This window comes from Bubalus bubalis, chromosome 1 (assembly GCF_019923935.1).
Source record: "Bubalus bubalis isolate 160015118507 breed Murrah chromosome 1, NDDB_SH_1, whole genome shotgun sequence".
In the NCBI taxonomy this organism is placed as follows: domain Eukaryota; kingdom Metazoa; phylum Chordata; class Mammalia; order Artiodactyla; family Bovidae; genus Bubalus; species Bubalus bubalis.
Genome location: NC_059157.1, coordinates 140,151,719 through 140,169,565, shown reverse-complemented (window position 1 = coordinate 140,169,565; position 17,847 = coordinate 140,151,719). Strand labels below are relative to the sequence as shown.

Here is a 17,847-nt window from a genome sequence, read left to right as displayed (position 1 = left end):
CTCTCCTATAAAGTTTAAGAAGTCCAAGTACTTTCTTTCATTCCTTCCTATCTCCTTCTGCTTCAGGTCAAATGGGCTGTTTTCCTTTTGGGTGGCTATAGTCATTATTCACACTGTTCAAAAATTTACATATAGTTCTGATACTATATCAGTTGTACTTGGAATGAAATTTGAGACTTCCCAGGATGTTTATTTAAACTGCCAACTGAATTCTGCACATGCAAATGTAACTTTTTTGCCTTCTAAATTTTGCCTTAAAATGTCACAATGAAAGGTACTTAAGTTGCAGAAAGTTTGTGAATTAAACACCCAAATGCCTGGGTTGTTTGGGAACAAAGGACTAAAGAAGGAGAACATTAAGATTTATAGAAAAGCAAATAGTAACCATTAAAGCCAGAGAGTATGATCAACAGATACACGAATAAACAAAATGTAGTATCTAGTTTCCAATGCTGCAATATAATTCAGTCTTAAAAAGTAATGAACAGCAAAAATTAATACAACATTGTAAATCAACTATACTTTTATTTTGTTAAAGAAATTCTGACATATGCGTCAACATGGATTAAACCTTGAAGATATGCTAAATCAAATAAGTCAAACATAAAAGAACAAATACTGCATAATTCTACTTACATGAGCTACCTAAGACAGTCAAATTCATAAAGAGAGTAGTATGGTGATAACCAGGGCCTGGAGGAAGGGAAATGAAGAGTTATTGCTTAATGGTTACAAAGTTTTAGCTTGGGATAATGAAATGTTCTGGACATGAATAGTGCGGAAGGTCGTGCAACAATGTGAATGTATTTAATGCTACTGAACTCTATGTTCAAAAATGGTTAAATGGTAAATTTTAAGTTACCTATATTTTACCACAATTTTTAGAAAATGGATGGAATGGGTGCAAGAACTGACAACCAATCCAATGCAGGGTAGCGGGGGAGGGTGGGAAGCGAACACAGAAACAGACCCCCTGGGAGCTTGGTGTATGATGTTAGACGTTAAAATCAATGGGGAAAGAGTGGGCTAGCCACTGAACAGTGTTAGACAACTGGTCACTGAAATGGTAAAGATAAAATTATATCCCTTTATCATTCATGAATTAAATTATTATTGAATCCTACTATCAAACTATGAAAGACTAAACTTCAAGATTTCAGAAAAAAAATATTAATGGTAACATCTGTGTGACATCAGTAAAAAAAGATTTCCTCAACATGGCATAGAAAGCTGTATAAGCTTCCTAGGGCTGCTGAACCAAAGTGTCGCAGACCAGATGGTTTTCAACATCAGAAAATTGTTCTCTTACAATTCTGGAGGCCAGGAGTCTAAAATCAAGGTGTCAGCAGATTTCTGAGGCTCTGAGTGGAATCTTCTCTTGTTTCTTGAGCTTCTTATGAGGACTGTCAATCCTTGCTTGCAGCTTCATCACTTCAATCTCTGCCTCTGCTGCCACGAGGACTTCTTCTTGTGGGTCTTTCTTTTATTAAATCTCCTTCTTTAAATAATGAGTCACATTCTATGAAGGACCCAACCTATTCCACTATGACCTCATCTTTACTAATTATATCTGCAACAAACTTATTTCCAAATAAGATCACATTTCTGAAGTACTGGGGAGTAGGACATTGACATTATCCTTTGTTGGGACACAATTCAATCTGTAACAAAAACATTAACCATAAAGGAAAGGACTGATAATATTTTAATCACATTGTACAAAAATGAGCACTTTCTTTCTTTCTTCTGTAAGACATGTTAGATAAAAGATAACCATGAAAAAGACATTAGAAGTTCTTTTCCCCATTGTTACTAATCTTGTTACTATAAAATGTTAAGTACAAAATACACAAAAACTTCATATTTTACTCATTTATATTGAAAAAGAAACACATTTTAATTTTATTACCTTTTTATTGGAATTGCTTCACAGAAGGCAATGGCACCCCACTCCAGTACTCTTGCCTGGAAAATCCCATGGTTGGAGGAGCCTCGTGGGCTGCAGTCCATGGGGTCGCTAAGAGTCGGATACGACTGAGCGACTTCACTTTCACTTTTCACTTTCATGCATTGGAGAAGGAAATGGCAACCCACTCCAGTGTTCTTGCCTGGAGAATCCCAGGGACGGGGGAGCCTGGTGGGCTTCTATCTATGGGATCGCACAGAGTTAGACACGACTGAAGCGACTTAGCAGCAGCAGCAGCAGCAGCAGTTGCTTCACAATGTTGTGTTGGTCTCTGCTGTACAACAGTGTCAATCGGTCATAATTATATATGTATCCCCTCCTTCTTCCCCCAGTTCCACTGTTATTGGTCATCACAGAGTGCCAGGCTAGGCATAGCAACTTCTCAATAGTTATCTATTTTATATATGATAATATATGTTAATGCTCCTTTCTCAATTTGTCCTCCTCTCTCCTTCCCCTACTGTGTCTACAAGTCCATTCTCTACATCTACGTCTCCATTTCTTCTCTGTAAATAGGTTCATTAGTACTAGTCTTCTAGATTCCATGCTGTTCAGTCACTCAGTCATATCCAGCTCTTTACAATCTCAGGGACTGTGGCCTGCCAGACTCTTCTGTCCATAGGATTTTTCAGGCAAGAATACTGGAATGGGTTGCCATTTTTTTTCTCCAGGTTAGATTCCATATATATGCGCTAACATATAATACTTGTTTTGTCTTTCTGACTTACTTCACTCTGTATAACAGATTCCAGGTTCATCCACCTCACTACCATTGACTCAGACTAGTTCCTTTTTATGGCTAAGTAATATTCCATTGAATATCATACACATCTTCTTCATCCACTCATCTGTCAAAGGACATCTAGGTTGCTTCCATGTCCTGGATATTGTAAATTAGTGCTGTAATGAACATTGGGGTAGATGTCAACTGTGGTTTTCTCTATATTCCCAGTAGTGGGATTGCTGGGTCACATGGTAGATTTATTCCTAGTTTTTAAAGGAACCTCCATAATGTTCTCCATAATGGCTTTATCAATTTACATTCCCACCAACAGTGTAGGAGGGTTCCCTTTTCTCCACAATAGCAAATAGATAAATGCTCCTCTGTAGCATTTACTGTTTGTAGATTTTTTGATGATGGCTATTCTGATTGGATTGAGGTGGTACCCCATGGTAGTTTTGATTTGCATTTCTCTAATAATGAACTCTGCACATAAGTTAAATAAACAGGGTGACAATATACAGCCTTGACGTACTCCTTTTCCTATTTGGAACCAGTCTGTTGTTCCATGTCCAGTTCTAACTGTTGCTTCCTGACCTGCATACAAATTTCTCAAGAGGCAGATCAGGTGGTCTGGTATTCCCATCTCTTGAAGAATTTTCCACAGTTTATTGTGATCCACACAGTCAAAGGCTTTGGCATAGTCAATAAAGCAGAAATAGATGCTTTTCTGGAACTCTCTTGCTTTTTCCATGATCCAGCGGATGTTGGCAATTTGATCTCTGGTTCCTCTGCCTTTTCTAAAACCAGCTTGAACATCAGGAAGTTCACGGTTCACATATTGCTGAAGCCTGGCTTGGAGAATTTTGAGCATTACTTTACTAGCGTGTGAGATGACTGCAATTGTGCAGTAGTTTGAGCATTCTTTGGCATTGCTTTTCTTTGGGATTGGAATGAAAACTGACCTTTTCCAGTCCTGTGGCCACTGCTGAGTTTTCCAAATTTGCTGGCATATTGAGTGCAGCACTGAAACGCTGGACTGGAAGAAACACAAGCTGGAATCCAGATTGCCGGGAGAAATATCAATAACCTCAGATAGGCAGATGACACCACCCTTAGGGCAGAAAGTGAAGAGGAACTCAAAAGCCTCTTGATGAAAGTGAAAGTGGAGAGTGAAAAAGTTGGCTTAAAGCTCAACATTCAGAAAACGAAGATCATGGCATCTGGTCCTATCACTTCATGGGAAATAGATGGAGAAACAGTGGAAACAGTGTCAGACTTTATTTTTCTGGGCTCCAAAATCACTACAGATGGTGACTGCAGCCATGAAATTAAAAGACGCTTACTCCTTGGAAGGAAAGTTATGACCAACCTAGATAGCATATTCAAAAGCAGAGACATTACTTTGCCAACAAAGGTCCATCTAGTCAAGGCTATGGTTTTTCCAGTGGTCATGTATGGATGTGAGAGTTGGACTGTGAAGAAAGCTGAGCACCGAAGAATTGATGCTTTTGAACTGTGGTGTTGGAGAAGACTCTTGAGAGTCCCTTGGACTGCAAGGAGATCCAGCCAGTCCATTCTGAAGGAGATCAGCCCTGGGATTTCTTTGGAAGGAATGATGCTAAAGCTGAAACTCCAGTCCTTTGGCCACCTCATGCGAAGAGTTGACTCATTGGAAAAGACTCTGATGCCGGGAGGGAGGGATTGGAGGCAAGAGGAGAAGGGGACGACAGAGGATAAGATGGCTGGATGGCATACTGACTTGATGGACGTGAGTCTCAGTGAACTCCGGGCATTGGTGATGGACAGGGAGGCCTGGCGTGCTGCGATTTATGGGGTCTCAAAGAGTAGGACACGACTGAGCGACTGATCTGATCTGATCTGATCTGAATAATGAACTATGTTGAACATCTTTTCTTGTGTTTATTGGCTATATTTGTGTCTTCTTTGGAGAAATGTCTGTTTAGGTCCTCGGCCTAATTTTTTATTGGGTTGTTTGTTTTTCTGATAATGAGCTAGATTTCTGGTTGTAAGGTGGGAAGCCCCAATGAGGGCTTCCGAGGTAGCTAAGTGGTAAAGAATCCAGGATACCAAAAAACCTTGTGTTGTAGATCTCTTGGTTGAAGTTGTTCTGCTCAGACTGCCTTACTTTCACCTCATTTTTGAAGTATGCCAATCTGAAAAGTGAAAGGTCACTCTGGGGGCACTGTTTTTTCTTTATAGATCATTTAGCCAATTAAAAAGGCTCCGAAAAAACTGGCTTCTTGGTCCAGGTCAACCAATCGTTCATTAGTTACAGAGACAAAAATTCGATCATTTTCCTTAAGCTCAAATATTCCTCCTTGATAGATGGAATAGAGTCCATATTCTGAATCTTTAGACCAACAACTATTTCTAGCACTTTTCATCAGCAGTATAGGGTCAGGATAGTTTGTGTATTTGTAAATATATTGTACCATTTGTTTGATTTTTTTTCTGTTCTCTTCTGTTGAAACAGTTCCCAAAACTTCCTCAGGTTCCTGAAATCGAAAGTATGTTTGGGAATAGATGTAATAAAATCCTGTTTGAAGGATAACCAGCTCTCCATTCCTTAAGTACAAATTATTCAAGAACGAATGTCCTTTTCTTGACGACTCCCAGGAATTTATTTTATGGCCCACAGCTTTTTCATTCTTGGAGCCTGGGATGAAGTTTGGAGAAAAATAAAATTAACTTGTAGTAAAGCAAGGAGTTTCCCGATAGCTGTGGCTAGACAACGCTTTGGTTGGAACTGTCCCACATTGTAGGAAGACGCTTTACCATCTGAGCCACCAGGAAAGTCAATTTAAAACTTCACGCTCCCTCAATCTTCCAAGGAGTCTAAATTTTAATCAAATAGAAATCTGGAGGCGCCCATGCCACTGTGACCTGTTTGAAGTCCCCTATTTTGCTGTACCTTGACCATCACAGTCAGCTCTGAATGGTACCATGGGAATGGTTCATTAGGGTAGCCGTCTACTCCTGGGAAGAATTTCTGTCCAGAACCCCTACCTCCTTTCCTGTGCTGGTGAGCTCAGATTGACAGTGTAGAAGGAAACCAAAAGAAACATATCTGTTCCTCAAGCCTAGAGCTCATAAATTCCTGCTACTCTTTTAGGTCTTTTTGGATTCCTCCTTGGTCTTTCTCAGTAACCCAGTGTCAAAATCACCTTCCAAGCATGAGGCAACTCGAGTCCAATAAGGCAAGGTATAGGGTTTGGCAAAAATGCCCAGATTTAAAGATCTTCAGATCTTTGGATCTTTAAATCCTGAAGATTTTGAATGAAGATGGGCCTTACTGAGATAGGATATTCCTTTAAACTTTGGGCTCATCTCTATGATTGGTGCAAATTTTAGTTTTTCAAGAGTTTAAAACCACCACCATATTATCTGATGAATTGTAAACAGGAATAGTGAAATAACAATCTCACAAATAGGCAGAACACATAAATTACCTCCAAAAATACCAGTTCAGGAATACCATGAAGGCAACTGCTCAGAGTAAAACCAGACAAAAGCCAACCAGCCAACAAAAAAAAAAACCAACAAACTTTTCATTCATTAACTGATGCCTGAAATACCTTTAACCTAGGACAAAATCTCTCACAATAATAAAAGCACTACTTACTGAGTGCTTACAATGCACTAGCATTTTGCATTCATCGTCACTATTTTGTGAGTTAAACGTTATCTCTACTTTTTATGTGAAAAAAATGAAGCTTGGGACTTCCCTGGTGGTCCAGTGGTTAAGACTTTGCCTTCCAAGTCAGGGCGTTTGGATTCCATCCCTGGTTGGAGAGCTAAGATCCCACATGTCTCTTGGCCAAAAAAACCACAACATAAAACAGAAGTGATATTGTAACAAATTCATTAAAGACATTAAGAATGGTCCACATCAAAAAAATCTTAAAAAAAAAAAAAAAAAAAGAGAGAGAGAAAGAAAATGAAACTTGATTGAGTTAAGTAATTTCCTCAAAATGAAGAACTTGGTAAGGAGGAGCTGGGATTCCCATGGGGTGTTTAGATTACAAGACTCACACACTAACTTCAGCAATATATGAACACCTGTTCTCCAGTTAAAATTAGGATTAACATAATTGGTTAACTATTTGAAAATAAATTAACCTATTTGGTTAAACTATATGAAACTGACATTTCCATAAGTGCAAAGTGGTCAAATATTGGCCATTTTTTCTTTTTGTGGTTCAACCTAATGCAAATGTCACTGGGAGGGTTTGGTGACTCACTGGAAAAGTAGATGACTGATTTAGAACCTTTGCAGAGGAGAAAGATTTGATGAAAGAGTGAGAAATTACTTTTAAAAATAAGAAAAGCAAAAATGGGGACATGGGAAACTCTAAGTTCTCTCATTTCAGAATTTTCTTGAGGCCAGTTGTGCCAGGCAGTAACTAAGCTACTCATCTTATAATCTTGCTTCTGAAAAGAGTCAATCTGAGACTTGATTACTACTGACCATTTTGTAGATAGCCATATAAACATTTCAGATACAAAAATAAATTATTTAGAACAAATTCTTCCCTTCCCTTCCTTATATTAAATATTCTTCCTTATATTAAAATAAACCATATATTAATAATTTCTCTTACCTAGAACTGGCAACGTACTTTTTTTCCGATTGCTTCCAGTTATATGAGCAGCTACCCTCTTAGGACCCTTTTCTCTCTCTAGGTAAGGATTATATTGCTTTTCTAAAAGAGAAGTAACAAAGAACCATCAGCACTTGTCAAGCTACTTCGCAAATACATTGCTGTGCACAGCACTTGTCAATCAAGCATAGAAAACACACTGGGGTCCCAAAGTTGATTATATGGGTTTCCATAAAACCAACCTACATTTTAGTATTATGAGTAGTCTACTTCAGCCTATGTTTAATTCACAAAGTACTTTAGATAGGAGGAATAGGGAGTATCGTTAGCCATAATTTATTGGCATCTCAGGGGTAAGGTTCTACTAGAATATAACAAAGTGAAGATTCTGACACTTTTACTAAACAACAATAGTAACCAAACCGTGGACATATAATACTCCTGCTGAGGCATTAAAAGTGCACAAATAACCAGGTACTGGCAACTGTCCACTTTGAGCTGTTTGTAGAAAAAGACTGATACCAATTCTCATCATTTCAATTATTTTTTCCTCTTTGCTAGCTACTATCTACTCTAAAGGAACAGCAATTACAAAACATCATTCACTATCTCAGATGGGGTTTATGGCTCAACTTTCTTCGTGGCCACAGGATTCCACGGTTTACATGTCCATAGATGCCACAAATTGGTATCCAGCAGTCACTTCTCTTGGAGAAGGCAATGGCACCCCACTCCAGTACTCTTGCCTGGAAAATCCCATGGATGGAGGAGCCTGGTGGGCTGCAGTCCATGGGGTTGCTAAGAGTCGGACACGACTGAGTGACTTCACTTTCACTTTTTCACTTTCATGCATTGGAGAAGGAAATGGCAACCCACTCCAGTGTTCTTGCCTGGAGAATCCCAGGGACGGGGGAGCCTGGTGGGCTGCCATCTATGGGGTCGCACAGAGTCGGACACGACTGAAGTGACTTAGCAGCAGCCGCAGTAGCAGTCACTTCTCTCACATCCCAAAAGGTATATGGAAGGACATAATGGTCATGATAATCAGTGTATGAAAATATAAATCATTGATTCACTAGATCACAATAAACAAATCACATTTACTGATCACCATCTGAAGTACTCTAGAGCAGACTAAATGACCACGAATTCAACAAATTACTCTTTTAAAAGTCAGCTAAAACTTCTCAGGAGGCTTACATTGGTTGTTAGGATCAATTGTATGGTTTCACCAAATAAATATGTCCATGGACAAGGCAGTGCTTCCATGGGGGATTCAAAGATTAATCACTAATAGTATAATCTGAGCCTTCAAGGGACTTACAGTGTTTAGGGAAGATACAAATTAGAAAGTGAAAATTGACCCATGTGAAATAGAAAGGAAGGGTGATGAAAGATTCCTATTTGTTGGAAAGCTGAGTCAGGGGAAGTTTTGGACTAAGGTCCCTTCATTCACTTACTCCAGCAAACCAAAGTGCCCATTATATCTATGCCAGGCACTCTTCTAGGAACACAGAGAAATAGCTATAAACAAATGAAAGCAAGAAAGTATTTGAGGTGCAGGACAATTATCTGAAATGAGGAGGGTGGAGAGGCTTAAAGTCCACAACAATGGGAGAAGGGCGTTCACAGAGATCTAGAACAGTGTCCCCAAGACAAGATGCACACAGCATTCCTGGGACACAGGCATTGGAGGAGTTCAGTTTCGAGCTTGAATGAGGAGTTAAACTAGAGAGGATTTGAATGTTAAGCTAAGAGATTTGGACTTTACAGACATGAGAAGACTTTAAACAGTTTTAATCAGGGAAGCAAAAAGATATGTGTTGTGCTTTAGGCTAAACTAACTCATAGTAAGGTCTGATGCTAGAAACCGAGAGGGCTAGAGATTGGTGAGTTAGCAGACAATTGTAATTGATCAAGGTCTGAGAATAGGAAGCCTCCGTCTAGGCTAGTAGTAGAGGAAACTGAAATGAGGTGACAAAATTCCATAGGGGAGAAAGAAATAGGAAGAAGACTTTATCTATCTGGTATTGTTACTTATTCAGGATAGTGGGTATTTGTACTATATTGAAGACCCAACACAGCTTGGGGATGTAGGGTCAATTACGTTACTCTCAGAATGCTCAGCTTTCAAAGTTGGTGTGTTCATTTACTTTGAATCTCCAGTGATAAATAATTCATAATGTCTTGACTGCTCTGAGACTTTAACACTTTGCTTTAAAACATTCGGTAATGGAATCCAGTTACGAATATCTTGAATTTGAGGTCAATGCAAGGATATAGGAAAGCCTAGATATAAGAGCAAAATTTGAAGAGAGGAAATTTCCTACAGACTATAGCAAACAACTCCCAGACAAGAAGCCTATGAATATGTATATTTGGGTGTCATGGATACATTTAGGTATACTGAGAAGTATGTGATTTCTGCACCCCACTGGGATGAGTATAAAAAAGAATATTTTTCTCCCAGAACTGAAAATAGTACATGCATCTTCTATAAACCATGGATCTGGTGTTCCTCATTAGAAGAGTTGGAGGGACTTCCCTGGAGGTCCAGTGGTTGAGAATCTGCTTTGCAATGCAGGGGATGCAGTTCGATCCCTGGTTGGGGAACTAGGATTTACATGCCATGGAGCAACTAAGCCCATGTGTCACAACTACTGAGTCTGAGCACCACAACTAGAGAGTCCATGTGCTGCAAGGAAAGATTCCACACGATGCAATGAAGATTCTGTGTGCCATGATTAACATACGAGGAAGCCAAATAAACAAATATTTTAAAGAAAGAAGAGATGGCATGTTCATCATTCCCGCTACTGCCTTTGGCTTTGGGGAAATGACCAGAAAGAATGCTTAGATCCTGGGACCAGGTCTTGCCTTCATATTTAATAAAGGATGGTGGGGGTTATCAAGGGATGAGGATGCTGATTGTAATGGGAAAGGATAGCTGAAAAGTAGGAATACATCATTAACCAAATATCTATTTTAAAAACACTGTTTCTTCTCTGCCAGGATGCGGTACTCCAGGACTTTAAGTCTGTGGTACATGTATGGAGGCCTGTATGACCATTCGTAGGGGAAAATGCAGTTATGGAGAGCTAAATGTGAAGAAGCAGCAAATTTAATTCATCAGTTACATTAACTTATGTCTTGATTAACAAAATGTGTATTAAGAATTTGTAGGTAGACAGAGATGGGGGTGGGACAACACTGTGAATGCATTAATTGTCACCAAATCATATGCTTCAAGATGGCTAATCATATGTTATGTGAATTTCACCTCAGTCAAAACATGCAGGCACACACATACACACACATGCACATGCACACCAAAGTTGGTGCAGGTAAGGACCGGGGGATAAAAGAGAATCTACTAGGCTCAAGATATAGAGGTAAGTCCAGGTATAGCGAGGTGAGAGAAATAGGCATGTTTTCAATCTTTGTAGATCTTTTATGTAGTCGGGAATCAGAACACAGAGAATATATATATATATATTTTCTTTGATGTATACACATGTACTTATCAAAGGAAACTAACAAAATAAGTATGACAGAAAAACAGGATGTGGGGAAACTTTCTTAGAAAGCTGATCAGAGAAGTTCTCTCTGAAGAGGTAATGAGGATGGAGGATGAGGAGATGTGAAAATCCAAGAATGGGAGAAGCCAGACAGAGGACCAGAGAAGCCGGTTTGGTCTTCTCTGAAAGACCCACTGAAAGGGGATGTGGGTTAAGAGCAGTTGGCTGACCATCAGAGGAGATGGCAAGGGTGTGGGGACTACAGAATGAGGATTTTGGGGGGGAGAAAGATTGTTGGGAAAGAGATGATGGAGCAAAATTTTTGCATAAAGAAAGGCTTAGAGCCTAGGCATGGTCAGAAGCAGAGAAGATGGGTAACTTTGGACCTCTTATTTTTTTTCCAGCTATGCTCCAGAAAGCTACCCATATTAGAAGATAAAAACAAAGAATGGAAGAAGTTGATATGAAAGGTAAATCCACATTGGAAGAATAAAATTCCCAGGAAATAAAGTTCATACCTGAGGTCGGCCTCAGATTTGGCTCAAATGCCAATGCCAAAAGGGAAAGAGAATCAAGCATCTTGAGTTACTGAGCATCAGTCAGAGGTGGGATGTTTGGGTGGGAGTAGAGAGCAAGAGGATGGACAAGTACTCGCCTTATCAGGAGGTTGACACTAGAAAATTAAAACAACAACAAAAAATAATACCTGGATTTGTAGGAATCATTTCCTCAAAGGTTCTCAAAGTCATCTGCAAATAGTATTAAATAAAGCTTGTTAATTTCCCTAAGCATTTAAATTGATTATTGAATGTCTATGGCTCTTCTTGCTGATGTCTAACAGGAAATTTCTGCATTTAAGATATCAACTTGGGCAGCTTTAAGTTGTTCAAGCAAAGAGCATGTGGGGTAGGATGGGAGCTGGGGTAAATACAGAGTCAGCTGTCCCTACTATTGATGAAAGGATGGTCCTCTGTCTGAGAGACCTCTGTTTCTGGATGAAGTCTTTGAAATGCCATACCTGGAACACCACAGAAAGGAAGAGTCATTTTTTTCTCCAAGTTAGGTCGGCCTAATGTGCCCAGACTTCCTTGTAGCTAACAGACATGATGGCCGTGTCACCTCACTTTCTGGGAGGCGTGTCTGCATGCAAGCGTGTGTACAAGTGCGTTGTGTGTCTCTGAATAGATGCGTGTGTTAGATCCCAGGGGCTTTAAATGATTGGACAGACCCAAGACTGAAGGTGTAAGGCACACTCCCTTTCTCTCATGACACCCACAGGCATGCACAGCCCATCCAGTGGTAACCTGCTAGCACCGTGTCACTCTCATTTCTGAGAATGTGGCTGAGACAGTCTCACCATAAAGAGATCTTACCAAATTTTCATCTCTTACTAAATACCTCATATCATTTTCTTTCCCTACTTGCTAACCAGTGGGGAAAACCAGGAGCAAAGAATGAATTTGAGCCCTTCTGTTCAATGAGCCCACTCTGACATGACTCGCCCACGGCTTTAAACTCCTCTCTATTCAGTCCTTCTGCCCGTCCCTGCCCACCTTTCCCTTCACCCTTGTTAATCACATAACTGTCAGAAACTTCCTCTGTACTCCAGCCCCATATCTGCATTTTCCTTTGTCAAAAGCCCTGACATGTTGATGTATGGCAAAACCAATACAATATTGTAAAGTAATTAACCTCCAATTAAAATAAATAAATTTATATTAAAAAAAAAATAAAAGCCCTGACCACAGATAACAGGTTGGGGCTCCTCTGGGGTAAAGGAAACTGATGTGTGGGAAGGGAAGCAAGGGCCTCAGCACATTAGCTCTGCCACTGGCCTTCTGAGCCAGAAAGGAAAAAGGAGGAGCAGAAAAAGGCTAATTCTTACAGTGTGGTAGGCAGAAAAAAAGAACAATTATAATGAGACTTCCCTGGTTGTCCAGTGGTTAAGACTCTGCCCTCTGACAGCATGGGGCACTGGTTCAATCCCTGGACAGGGAAAAAAAGATGCCCAAGAAATAAGATGCCATGTGGCACAGCCAAAATCACAGCACACAACAAAAAAACAGAATGGTTAAAATATAAGCAGATGGACTGGATTAAAATTTGTTCATTATCAGCCCTGGGAAACTTTTCTCAAGTTACTTAACTGATATGGACTATTTTAATTTCTATATCTTTTTTTTTTTTTTTTAGGAAAAAGAAGATAATAATGATTCCTTCCTCACAGCTGTTTGAGGATTAGGGGAGATATTAATAACATGTGGAATGTCCATAAAGGACATTTATGGAAAATGATCTGTATGTATGGTACCTGGAAATATGGGGAAGTCTTTTCCCCTCCTATGCTACACTTTCACCTGCCCTGGGTGCCCTCCTTTCTCTAGTTCGTGGCAGGATGGGAGAATAGGGGGAGTGGGGAAGAGCAGGAAAACCCAGCCACACTGCTTCTCTCATCTCCCCACTTCGTGCCCCAGCATCCAGCCCCTCCTCTGTTTCCAGATTTCTGCTCTACTTCTGAGTTTTGCTCCTCTGCCACCAATGGGTTTGCCACCCTCTCTGATCCCAGGGCCCGTGGGGTCCCACTCCTCAGCTTCCTCAGGACCCTTTCCTGGTCCTTCTCACTTGGGGCGATGGAGTTCCAGCTGCTTCAGGACTGCCTGTGTGCAGCAAGCGCCCCACCTGCTTTTCCAGGGCAGCCATGGAGAAGATGAGTTTCTAGGACAACCAGGAGGAGGTCTGATTTTATTTGTCATATAAATAGCATCACAGGGGATGTCTGGGCTTTACTGTGAGCGCTGCTTAGGGCTATAAATTGGAGCCTACCCCCCCGACATAACACTGTGTCTATAGAAAGGCACACTGAGCACCAGACAATAGACTAATAATCATTTCTTTAAAACATATCCTCCTCCTACTCTGGGAGTGTCCCCAGTAATTGTTTAAAGAATGATTGTGTATCATAGTTTACAGGGTATTTTCACATTTATATTCTCAACTGGCCTTTCCAGATATGCAGAAGGTAAACGTTACTAATGCCGTCTTACAAATAAGAAAGCAGCCTGAGAGAAGAAACTGTTTGACCTGTCATGTCACTCAGAGTATAATTATATAATCACATCTAGTGAAATAAACTTTTAGCTACCATAACGTTTCTGCTAGAGAGCCTATGTAAGCAGTTTTCACAAGCAGAAAATAATATTTTGTAATGAATAATTTACTGTGAATTGAGATGCCATCACCTTCAGTTTCTCAAAGTATATCTTTTTTCCCTTTTTCTTTCCTCTTTCTTCAGCTCTATATGTGTACAAAAATAAAAGACTTAATTCCAGAGAACAACAATGTGGGAAAAAATATAAAATATCAGTATTTGGTTTCTTTTGTCTTCTGAATAACAAAGAAACCCCATGCACACCCTTTATTAGTATGTGACCTTGGACATGTTCTGTCCGTTCCTCATTTCCACAAGGTAAGATAAAATATTTAGACTAGATGAGGAAGCTCTCTGGAAGAGAGGAATAAACTCTAGAGTAGGCTTCAATCAGGACCCACTGTGGAGTGCATCCCACCTTTTCCTAGTTCTGTGAATTTGAGGACAATCACTTAAACACTCTGGGTTTCAACTTTCTCCTTTACAAAATAAGGACTCTAGACTTCATGATGTAAAATGTTCTTTCTCCTCTGAACCTCCTATGCCCACTAGTAAAGTGACACCATGGTTCACCTACCTTTTTAACAAACAGATGGAGTTGGGACTTTAGTTCCCAGCAGGGATTGATTATACTCTCATCATCTCTGGAGTCCCAGGAACGGTCATCTTCCTCCAAGAAGCAAGCCAAGCCACTTTTGAAGTATTTGTTCTGCATCTGGGTTTAGATGGATATAACACAGTATTACACACAAGTGCTTTTTCTTTTTGCTCATTTACAAGTTAAAATAACAGAAACCAATGACATGTTCAGAGGAGTCTTAGTACCTTGCATAAGCTCGTTGTCTGAAGTAAAAGTAAGCATGCAGTCTTCCATCCTTTGAATAAAGGTAAGCAGTTGGATGTGGGAGAGAGGAAACAGGTGTGGGCCAGACATCTGGGGTCACAATGCCTTTGCGGCCCCTGCCTTTGGATAGCTGTGTGTTGCTCAACAAATTGCCTCTTCACTTCAAAATCTCTTCTTCATTTGCATTTCAAGCTGGTTCCCTGTGGTGAGCTCTGAGGTCCCTTCCAGCTCTGACATGGTATGACTCCCACTCAACAGTTGGAAACCCATGCAGGTACAAAGTAGGCAGTGGAGTCTGTTTACATTCCAGGATCTTCCCACCAAATTAATCAAACCCTTTAGGGCAAAGGTAATGCAGATGACACCACCCTTATGGTAGAAAGTGAAGAGGAACTAAAAAGCCTCTTGATGAAGGTGAAAGTGGAGAGTGAAAAAGTTGGCTTAAAGCTCAACATTCAGAAAACGAAGATCATGGCATCCAGTCCCATCACTTCATGGGAAATAGATGGGGAAACAGTGTCAGACTTTATTTTTCTGGGCTCCAAAATCACTGCAGATGGTGACTGCAGCCATGAAATTAAAAGATGCGTGCTCCTTGGAAGGAAAGTTATGACCAACCTAGATAGCATATTCAAAAGCAGAGACATTACTTTGCCAACAAAGGTCCGTTTAGTCAAGGCTATGGTTTTTCCAGTGTTCATATATGGATGTGAAAGTTGGACTGTGAAGAAAGCTGAGTGCTGAAGAATTGATGCTTTTGAACTGTGGTGTTGGAGAAGACTCTTGAGAGTCCCTTGGACTGCAAGGAGATCCAACCAGTCCATTCTGAAGGAGATCAGCCCTGGGATTTCTTTGGAAGGAATGATGCTAAAGCTGAAACTCCAGTACTTTGGCCACCTCATTCGAAGAGTTGACTCATTGGAAAAGACTCTGATGCTGGGAGGGATTGGGGGCAGGAGGAGAAGGGGACGACAGAGGATGAGATGGCTGGATGGCATCACTGACTCGATGGACGTGAGTCTGAGTGAACTCCGGGAGTTGGAGATGGACAGGGAGGCCTGGTGTGCTGTGATTCATGGGGTCGCAAAGAGTCAAACATGACTGAGCGACTGAACTGAACTGAATGTTCTATTTCTTGATCTTGGCTCTGACTGTCTCGGTTGTTTTTGTTGTTGTTCAGTCACCAAGTTGTGTCACCCTCCTGCAACCCCATGAACTGCAGCACGCCTGGCTTCCCTGTCTTTTACTCTCTCCCTGAGTTTGGTCAGACTCACGTCCACTGAGTCCGTGATGCCATCCAAACATCTTATCCTCTGTCACCTGCTTCTTCTCTTGCCCTCAATCCTTCCCAGCATCAGGATCTTTTCCAGTGAATCAGCTTTTCACATCAGGTGGTCAAAGTATTGGAGCTTCAGCATCAGCCCTTCCAATGAATATTCAGGGTTGATATCCTTTAGGATTGACTGGTTGGATCTCCTTGCTGCCCAAGGGGCTCTCAACAGCCTTCTCCAGCACCACAGTTCGAAAGCATCAATTCGTTGGTGCTCGGCCTTCTTTATAGTCCAACCGTCTTAGCAGATTCTAGCTATTGTTGTGATGTCTGTTCCTCTGGATAGCAGAATCAGGACTACATTGCCATTAGATATTTGAATCTTGCCTCATTAAAAGTTTACACCAGTTAGGGATTTACCCGCAAAGACTTGAAATACCATTTGAAGGCTCCCTCATTCTGGTTGAGGGTAAACATTTACAATGACTAGATCATTTTCTGCAAAGTTTGCACTTGATGTTACACACACACATACACGTGTGCGCACATAACTTATACACTCCAATCCATCTGGAACACTCCAGGATGACAACTGATTAACCTCATGAAGAAAAACAGGATGTTCATGCAAGTTCAGATGGGTTTTTTTTCCTGTTTTCATTTTTAACAACTGGGATTCAGATATTATTTCCATATACAAATCCACTGAAATGCCTTTCTCTGGAGAAATAAGTGGGTAAATAGTCATTTTATCTGTTATCTGAATGAAGGGGACTTCAAAGCTTGAAGGAAAGATCAAACGTAAGAATGATCTGCTTCCTTCTATAGAAAGACAACCTCGTTCCAAATCAAAATGACTTAAATACTGATGAGAACTTTTGGCGAGAGTCATGTGGGTCTGTACCGTCAGCCACATACTCCTTGGACATTTGATCAGGTCTCTCAAGCATAGAAGTGACAAACCTGACTTAATTCCTTCCCCACTGGCATAGAACATTCATTTACTTTTAAGTAAATGCTTATTTTCTTTCTTCCTTTTTAAGATTACAGGAGTAAAACATTTGCCTAGGAGATGTAGCGGGGGTGACAGGTGGGGGCCACCTAAATTATGACTGGAGATGAAATTAGGCACCATTCCTTTGTCCCTACCACCTCCATGTTCTTCAACTGTAATCTGCAATTTATGTGGGAGCTTAAAAAGCCTTTCCAAGGAAAGAACTCAATTTAGAAATATAAGAGCATGTTTAGCAAACTGCAAGGAAGATCAGAGAAAAGAGCTGGATTTAGCAGCAAGGCTTTAGGAAAGTTCCAGAAGAATAGTTTTATTAGACATTGTCCAGTCCAACAAGACTGGGTATTCCTTGGTCAGGTACTGATTTGATGAAACTGAATAAATAAGCTTAACTGGATTTCCCTGGTGGTCCAGTGGTTGAGGCTATCAGCTGCCAATGCAGGGGTGCAGGTTTGATCCCTGGTTGGGGAACTGAGATCCCACATGCTGTGGGGTGCAGCCAAAAGATTAAAAAAAAAAAAAAGGCTTAACTAACTTTTGTAACCTGTTGGGACAAAACAATGTGCCTGATACAGAAAGGAAAAAGCAACTCGCCTTCTTACATCATAGAAGTTGGAAAGTGCCAGGAGGTAGGGTCAGGGCTGGGACAGGGCAGAGTTGAGAGGTGCTGAGATCAGGCAGTCAGGGTAGCTGACGGCCTCTGTGAAGTCAATTGGAATTTGAGAGGGTGGAAGAGACCAGAG

General features: G+C 40.6%; 1 protein-coding gene across 6 annotated transcripts in view; it reads right to left on the bottom strand.

The window, feature by feature from the left end:
- Positions 1-505: 505 nt before the first annotated feature.
- Positions 506-17,847, bottom strand: part of TNFSF10 (TNF superfamily member 10) — a 65,204-nt gene continuing 47,862 nt past the window's right edge. For 2 of the 6 annotated variants that reach the window (XM_006068410.4, XM_045166094.1), the window contains 4 exons: positions 14,556-14,693; positions 11,537-11,579; positions 7,313-7,414; positions 4,576-5,367 (listed from right to left, as the gene is read on the bottom strand). In XM_006068410.4, coding sequence (XP_006068472.3) covers positions 4,916-5,367; positions 7,313-7,414; positions 11,537-11,579; positions 14,556-14,693 — 735 coding nt within the window. In that variant the 3' untranslated portion in view covers positions 4,576-4,915. Of the gene's footprint in view, positions 1,662-4,575; positions 5,368-7,312; positions 7,415-11,536; positions 11,580-14,555; positions 14,694-14,803; positions 15,254-17,847 lie in introns of those variants that run through there. The other 4 variants (XM_044944711.2, XM_025288234.3, XM_025288243.3 and 1 more) reach the window with 4 other exon arrangements.